This window comes from Podarcis bocagei (genome assembly GCF_964188305.1).
Source record: "Podarcis bocagei genome assembly, chromosome: 13".
Lineage (NCBI taxonomy): Eukaryota > Metazoa > Chordata > Lepidosauria > Squamata > Lacertidae > Podarcis > Podarcis bocagei.
In genome coordinates, this window is record NC_138138.1 from 25,763,710 (window position 1) to 25,771,378 (window position 7,669).

Here is a 7,669-nt window from a genome sequence, read left to right on the forward strand (position 1 = left end):
CTCAATCTGCTTTATTAACTTGGCATTTTGTTCTGGTGTTTTTAGACCTTGTTATGTTTTATGCTTTTATCGCCATTTTTAAATGCTACCTTCCCTGGGATTTATTCACTGAAAAACAAATGAGCATGAAATCCGGTGTGTAAATTCCCCAAACAAACAGATGAGAGATGAGGATGGCAAAGGCAGGTGAGACGGAAGACTAAAATTAGCTGCACAGGGAATCAGGGTGTGGGTACCGGGAAAAGAGAGCAAGTTACCTGGCGACACTTCTCCGTGGTGATGTCTTCCTGCATCGTTACCACATTGGGAATGGGCTTTATGGGAACCAGGTCAACCCCTGAAATCAAAGACACGGGAGAAAGCAGGGAGGGAAATATGGGAGAAGAAGTTTCTTTAGGGAAAAAACAGTGCCAGGAATCTCACTGCCCAACTTCTGCAGAGTAGCCCATTACAGGCAAAACTGCCTTATACAGAGGATGTTAATGTGTCACATTCAAAGAGTGTGCAATCTGTGTACCCCCTCGCTGAACTTTACACTGAGCTGCAACATTCAACGAGGGCACAGTCTGAGCACATGGCAGCTGGGCTGCACAGATCAATAAGTACATGTGTACATGTCTTCCTGTGAAGATGCCTAAGTGGACAACAATCAGTGCCTCTAGATCAGTGTTTCTCAAACTTGGGTCTCCAGCTGCTTTCGGACTACAGTTCCCATCATCCCTGACCACTGGTCTTGCTAGCTAGGGATGATGGGAGTTGTAGTCCAAAAACAGCTGGAGACCGAAGTTTGGGAAACACTGCTCTAGACAGACCCCCAGGGGAAGCCACGTCGCCCAGTTCTGCTGCCACCCTATCCAGGGAAGCAGCAGCGGCACCTGCGTTGGGAGGGCTGCTCTGCCCTACCGCAGAGGCGGCTACACGCTGCCCACTCTGGCTTGCAGCAGCTTCCCAAGCCCTACCGCAGGTGGTCTTTCCTTCTGCTAGAAATCCTTCTAAACCAAGGGTTGACTCTGGGACCTGAGGCACGTACTCTACCAATGTGCTTTGCTTTCATGTGTGAAGCATCAGGAAACCCCTTCTACGCTTTGTAGCAGCGATGAAGGAGCTGTGGCCCTCCAGGTCGCAGGAAGGCAACAACTCTCCTTGGCCCTGGCCACACCGGCTGGGGGATGATGGGATCTGGAGTCCACCAAAGCCTGGCTCCCCAGCCCTGCTGTAGGCCACCTTGCTCAATGCACACCCAGCCCCCTCCCACTGCTTCCTTTGTCTGCTCAGGAGAGCTGGCATGACCTGGCAATTAAGAAACAATGGCTCTGAACCAGGAAACGAACCTGCTTCAAATGCGCTCTCTTCCATGGACAGAGAATCCTAGAACTGCAGAGTTGGGACCCCAAGAGTCATCTAGTCCAACCCCCTGCAATGCAGGAATCTTAGTGGGGGTGCTTTTAGGCAGGCCCCTTGCTCTCAGCCTCTCGTCAGGGATATTACTTACCTTAAAGAGGATGTGCAAAAAGATAACGTATGTAGGAGGTTCACAATGCTCTTTACCATGCAAATGAAAAGCCACGATCCTTTTGTGTACAACACCCCCACATCCATCCTCCCTTGCAGGGGTGGGGGACCTGTGGCACTCCAGGCTCTGCTGAACTACAACTCCCATCATCTCTGACCATTGGTCACGCTGGCTGGTAGTCCATTAATTTTGAGTGAATCATGGGTTACCTACCTTGGCTCTAGCCAGTGTGTCTCTGAACACCTGGGAGAGCAGCAGTGGCAGAGAGGCTGGATGGCCATGTGTCATGGATGCTTCAGCCGAGTTTCCTGCGTTGCAGAGGGTTGGACTAGATGACCCATGGGGTTCCATCCAACTCTACAATTCTATGATTCATGTCCTTTTTTGTGAGCTACCCAGATACATCTGGGTTGGGAAATGGGAAGCTAGGCTAGATTAGGGCTCTCTTCTTCCCCCATCAAGGCTACTTACCAATTATAAGACTGGACACAGGCATAAACTTTGAAGCCACCTGCAACCTGTTGGAAGAACAGAATCAGGTCTTTTGTTGAGCGAGTCAACAATGACACCCAAAGAGTGAGAACAAACCTGGTTCATTTGATAAAATCTGAGTTGCCTCCGCAACTCTAAACCTTTCCTACTCTTACCACAGCACCAAGACTTTCTGAATGTCAACTAGCATTATGTAATGATTAAAAATAGTGAGGTGTGATCCAGGAGGCTCTTAATTAAAATCAAATCTTATCTCAAATGAACGCCAGTTAGTGTTGCACAGTGGTTAAAGACAGGCTGTTTTGACCCAGGAGGCTCTCTGTCCAAATCTTAAATTAATTATAATAAGACAAAGCACAATCTTCTGGATGAATGTGTGCAGTCTGTTCTATAGGGCTGTTTCGAAGATTACTGATAATCTGTGCAAACACAGGCCTACAAAACATGCTCTGCGAAGGAAGAGTCAGGGAATCTTCAGGACAGGGGTGGTCAACCTACAGGCCTGGACCTAACTTCAAAAGCCCTCCGCTCTTCCCAGAAACCTGAACTGACAGCTAGCAATCTATCCCTCCTTCTGCAGCATGCTGGGTGGGAAGAGAGGAGGTGGTGGCAGAAAAGGAAATAAAAGAAGGGTAGCTCCAACCACTTTTGGCTCTGCCCCACTGCAGGCATGCAGCCCCTGACGAGACCCTCAAGAGACTTAGTGCAGCAGGGAAGAGCCCTCGCCCTTCTCAGAACTGGAGAGCCGGGCAAGAGAGTCCATTTTCCCAGGAACCCTTTATCTAGAGCACAACCTGAAATCAAGCCAACTGCTTGCCCCTTCCTCTGTACGATGGGCTGGACCAAAGCAAGCAAATGTTGGGCAGGCTACTGATGCAAGATACTTTTGTGCCCTTAAGAAAAACAGCAAATATTTGTCTTGGCTGAGACAGATGTCGTGCTTCACCTCAAATCCAAGGCACCCTTGCCTCATTTTCAAAAGCCTTTGGATATAAGATCAGTTAACTGATCTTATAACTACTGCTTTTTTATTTTTAGTGTTGCTACAGTAATTGTTTTTGTTTCTGATGTTTTTGATCTGTTTTATGGTTCTATTTTGTAGGCTATCTTGAAAATCTAGATTAATAAAACTGTGGTTTCAAAAAAAAGCCTTTGGATGTCTTCTCCACGGATTATAATGGGTGGGTGGGTGTGGAGACCAAGAAATGCCTAGACCAATTTTAGAAACTCAGGTATATAAGCTAATTGCCAAGTGCCGCCTTAAACCTGGGTTATGGTCGCCACAACGGAATTTCAGCAGGGTGAGTGAAGATTATAGGAAAATCATAGGAAGTTATGACTAAAAGATTGCCATTCATCGCATTGTTCTGTTTTGCTATTAAATTTAACTGAATGTTTTATTGATGACTTCTCTGTTTTTACTAATGTATGTCATTGCATTTTTTTGTTTTAAACATTGTATGTACGTTTTTCTTTTTAAGGTTATTCTACTGCATGTTCTGTAAACAGCTTAGGAGTTTTGCGTATTAAGCAATATATAAATATTATTGCTGCTGGTGACCAAATATGTAGGAAAAGCAGGATACAATGAATAAAACTAAGTAACTCAGCAGAGGGGAAGTTGAGAGAAGTCCAGAGGAGGGGAGGGAGAATAATTGTATATAACATGATGAATGAGATTTGTATCATTATTTGCTATAAAATTCTATATATATAAAGAGAGAGAGAGATTATTTTACTGCATGTTCTGTAAACAGCTTAGGGGTTTTGCATATTAAGCAATACAGTGGTGCCTCGCAAGACGAAAAGAATCCGTTCTGTGATTCTCTTCGTCTAGCGGTTTTTTCGTCTTGCGAAGCAAGCCCATTGACGGATTAGCGGATTAGCGCTATTAGCGGCTTATCTGCTGATCGGATCAGCTGATAAGCGGCTTAGCGGCTTAGAAAAGGGGGGGAGGGAAAAAAACCAGCAGGAACTCACAAGACATTGTCGTCTTGCGAAGCAAGCCCATAGGAAATTCGTTTTGTGAAGCACCTCCAAAACGGAAAACACTTTCGTCTAGCGAGTTTTCCGTCTTGCGAGGCATTCGTCTTGCGGGGCACCACTGTATATAAATATTATTGCCTGGTGACCAAATGCTTTTTCTCTTTTAAAATGTTTTCTGCTTCTGACGGTGTCCTTTCTCTGCCCCTCCCAAAAGCACAGTGATTCAAAGTAAAAAATGGAGCCTTGGTGAAGGCATTTCTTGATTGAATGCCAGTGTTGTCGCTCACCGAATTAGCCCCACTTCCTCTCCGGGTGGTGCTTTTTCCCATTAATGGAGAGCTCGAGGGCAGCTGCAAACCTTGGGGTGGTTCTGAAGCCCCAGAGGCAGTCCGCTTCACCTTGACTTCCCCAAATATCTCCACAGTGGGGATCCTTTCATGCACAAGTCACAAGACCAAAGCAAATGAGTATCTTGAAATTTCAACATTATCACTGGCCTATACTGAACATATTTCACGGTTGTTTATCGGAAGCTGTCAGAACCACACAGCCTCATATATGTGACCTGTACCAGTAACATGTCAGTAGCATGACTTCTCTAATCCTGAACAAAACATCCTCCACACGCCCCCTGCCTTGCTTGCCAGTCACTCACCATCCTCCAGGAGCAGCGCACAGGTCCAGCAGCGCCCGAGACTTTGGAAGGAACTGGAATTTGCGGTTCAACTGAATGAGCTTGAAAGACGAACGGGAACGGAATCCTGGAAAAGGGATGCATGAGCACCATGCCATGCCCAGTTAGACCTCATTCATTCATTCAATGCATTTATATCCCCCCTTTTCCTCCATGGAACTCGAGGTAGCGTACATGGTTCTTCCCCTCCCCAATTAACCCCCAGAACAACCCTGTAAGGCAAAGTCCTTTTCTTGAGCACTGTCTTATATGGCCAAGATGAGGGTGGGCCACTAGGAAGTAGTATTTAATGGACAGATGCAAGGAGAATGGCTGCTCGTTGTTCCAGGGGCTGATCAAGAACAATTTATCACCTATCTATTTCACTATCAATCCAATACACATACCCTATAGTGCAAGAGTGAAGTGTGCCTCAAATTTTAAGCCAGAAAAGAATGCGGCCCAGATATCATTTAGCTAACCCAACCTAGATAACATAGAAAGCCGCTTTAACCGGCCTTTGAACATCATTAGCCCAACCTCAACCAGCTGGCTGGGACCTGCTGCTAGGTTGTAACTTAACAAGGTAGGCCACACCAGCTGCTCTATCACAGTATAAATATAATAGTTAAGATTGAAAGAGTGGGTCCCCAGATGCGTGTTTGTGCAAAAGGAAAGTCTTGGGACTCAAAAGGCTGATTCCATTAACACTGACTGACAAAAAGCAGCTATCTGGGGTGTGACGAAAAAGTTGGTTTTGCTGGATCGGTTGGAACAAAAACAAAGGAAAGTGGGGTGTTTTGTTTCTTTCCCTGCCAGCAAATGGTTAATGAACGGCAGCCTCTGATTGGCCATGGTTCCAGGAAGGAGTTTTTAAAAGGAGAGGATTTGAGAGACAGTGGGAGGTAGAGTGAGTGGGTTGGATTAGAGGTTGGAGAGGTCAGGTGAGGTAGAAAGAGTGAATTCGAGAAAGAGTTGGTTCTGGAAAAAGACAACTTCCCCTCTGAGTGTATTGTATAGACCAGAATTTTACTGGGAGGCAGAGGTTGAGCCAGGAGAAGTAGGAACTGGAAAGGAACAGCCTACCTGGAACTCAAATCTAGTCTGGAGGGGAGAGAGTCTTCTTAGGAAAAGAAGAAACTCCCAAACCCAGTGAAGGGAGGGATTGTTAAAGGGGGTGGATAACTGAAAGAAAAGTATCACCAGAAACAAACCTATAACACAAAACTGAGGACGAATTAAAGTGTAATCGTACTGTACGCCTGAAGTAACCCAAATTTAATCCATTTGTGTTATATACTATCTTGCCTTAAATAAATCTTTATTGTTTATTTAAAGAAAACCTGTCTGAGACTCCTATTACTAAATGTCCCCTTACAAAGGTACCCCGCAGGATACTCTGGGCTAGAATTTTAAGAGGAAAGGAAAATAAACCTTCAAGTAAAGGGTTGTTCTAAGTGAGAGTGGGCCCAACGGCGTGAGAGAAAAAAGTGCCGTCATGCCCATCGTTCACACAAACATCTTTCCTATCCCTCCCTGAAGATGCCAAGGATGGAACCCTGGGGAGTGCTTGTGTCAGTCAGTGTAGACCTTTGGATGGAAAGCCTATGTTCTGCCACTGAATTATGGTCCTTCCCTTGAAGAAGGACTGTATCTAAAGCAAGCCCAATGGATACTCACCCAAATCTTGAATTGTAACAGCAGCATAGTGTAGTGGTTAAAGAGACTAAGCTATGAATCGGGAAGCCCCCAGTTCAAATCTTGCCTCTGTCATAAACTCATTAAGGTGGCCTTAGGTAAGCCACTACCTCTTAGTCCCTTCCATTTACATTATGGGGAAATAACACTTATTTATCTCACAGGACTGTTGTAAAGATGGTAACTAAAACACTTTGAACACCTGAAAGCACTTATCAAATGTCAACTGTTGCTGCTATTATTGTTATTATTATTAGTAATAATAATAATATTTTGCCCCTGCAAGAAGATTGCACCCCCCCATATGCAAGTTATACCTAAGCATTATTAAGTTCCTCTTAAGAGTCATGTAAAGCAATGGTTCTTCAACAGGTGGGTCAGAATCTGATCCGACTTGTTGCAACAGATACACTGCCACCTTGCTAATATATGGTAAAATATTAAGAAATGGGTCCCCAAAGTGGAACCTGGGTTTGGAAAGGGTGATGATGCCCAATATAAACTTTAACCTAATTCTACATCCCACAAGTTTAAGTCGGTTACTGTTTACCCAAGCCTCAGCAGAAACCTTACAGCTAGGTCTCCCCGCCTCCTCAGGGAATCATAGAATTTCAGAGTTGGAAGAGACCAAGAGGGCCATCTAGTCCAACCCCCTGCAGTGCGAGAATCTTTCACCTAACGTGGGGCTTGAACCCACGACCCTGAGATTTATTTATTATTATTATAAGTCTCATGTTCTATCGACTCAGCTATCCCGGAGTGGAACAGTTTCAACTTCAACCACCCCTCCGGGCCCCCGTTAATCCACAAATCAAACCCAGCCCAAGACTTAAGCTATAGTAACTACCTCACAGGGCAAAGAGCGGGGAAAGAGTGACTCTGAGCCCACACAGAGTGACTTTTCCTCTTTTTCGAGCAACTATCCCCGTGTATCTGGGAATGAGGGCAAGACATACATTGGGGTCGTTTATTATTTAAGGAAGTAAACAAATAAATCAGAACTACACCCCAATTTTCTCACCAGTCTCCTTGGCCAAGTGATAGAACTTGTCCCTTCGGGTCTTCCCCACTTTGGGCTTCTTGCCCATCTTGGAATCAGCAGCTGCGGCCCCTCCGGCGCAGACAAGCAGCCACTACGCGCACACGTGCTCGGAACTTGATCTGATCCTTCCTGCAGCCCGTAGCACTTCCTCTTCCGGTTTGTACAATTACGTTCGCCGGCATTATCACAGCCATCTTGAGTGTGGCAGAGTCCTTGCCCACCCCACCCCGCTCGCCCGCCAAATACAAACGGACAGGAAGCTATG

The 7,669-nt window shown here is 45.6% G+C and overlaps 1 protein-coding gene across 1 annotated transcript in view; it reads right to left on the reverse strand.

Moving 5' to 3' along the window:
- The window catches only part of FTSJ3 (FtsJ RNA 2'-O-methyltransferase 3), a 29,339-nt gene extending 21,787 nt beyond the window's left edge, over positions 1–7,552 (reverse strand). The window contains exons 1-4 of the mRNA XM_081166251.1: positions 7,384–7,552; positions 4,647–4,752; positions 1,985–2,031; positions 258–337 (exon numbers count right to left, since the gene is read on the reverse strand). Of these exons, the coding sequence (XP_081022377.1) occupies positions 258–337; positions 1,985–2,031; positions 4,647–4,752; positions 7,384–7,450 (300 nt within the window). The 5' untranslated portion in view covers positions 7,451–7,552. The remainder of the gene's footprint in view (positions 1–257; positions 338–1,984; positions 2,032–4,646; positions 4,753–7,383) is intronic.
- Between the last annotated feature and the right edge of the window lie 117 nt (positions 7,553–7,669).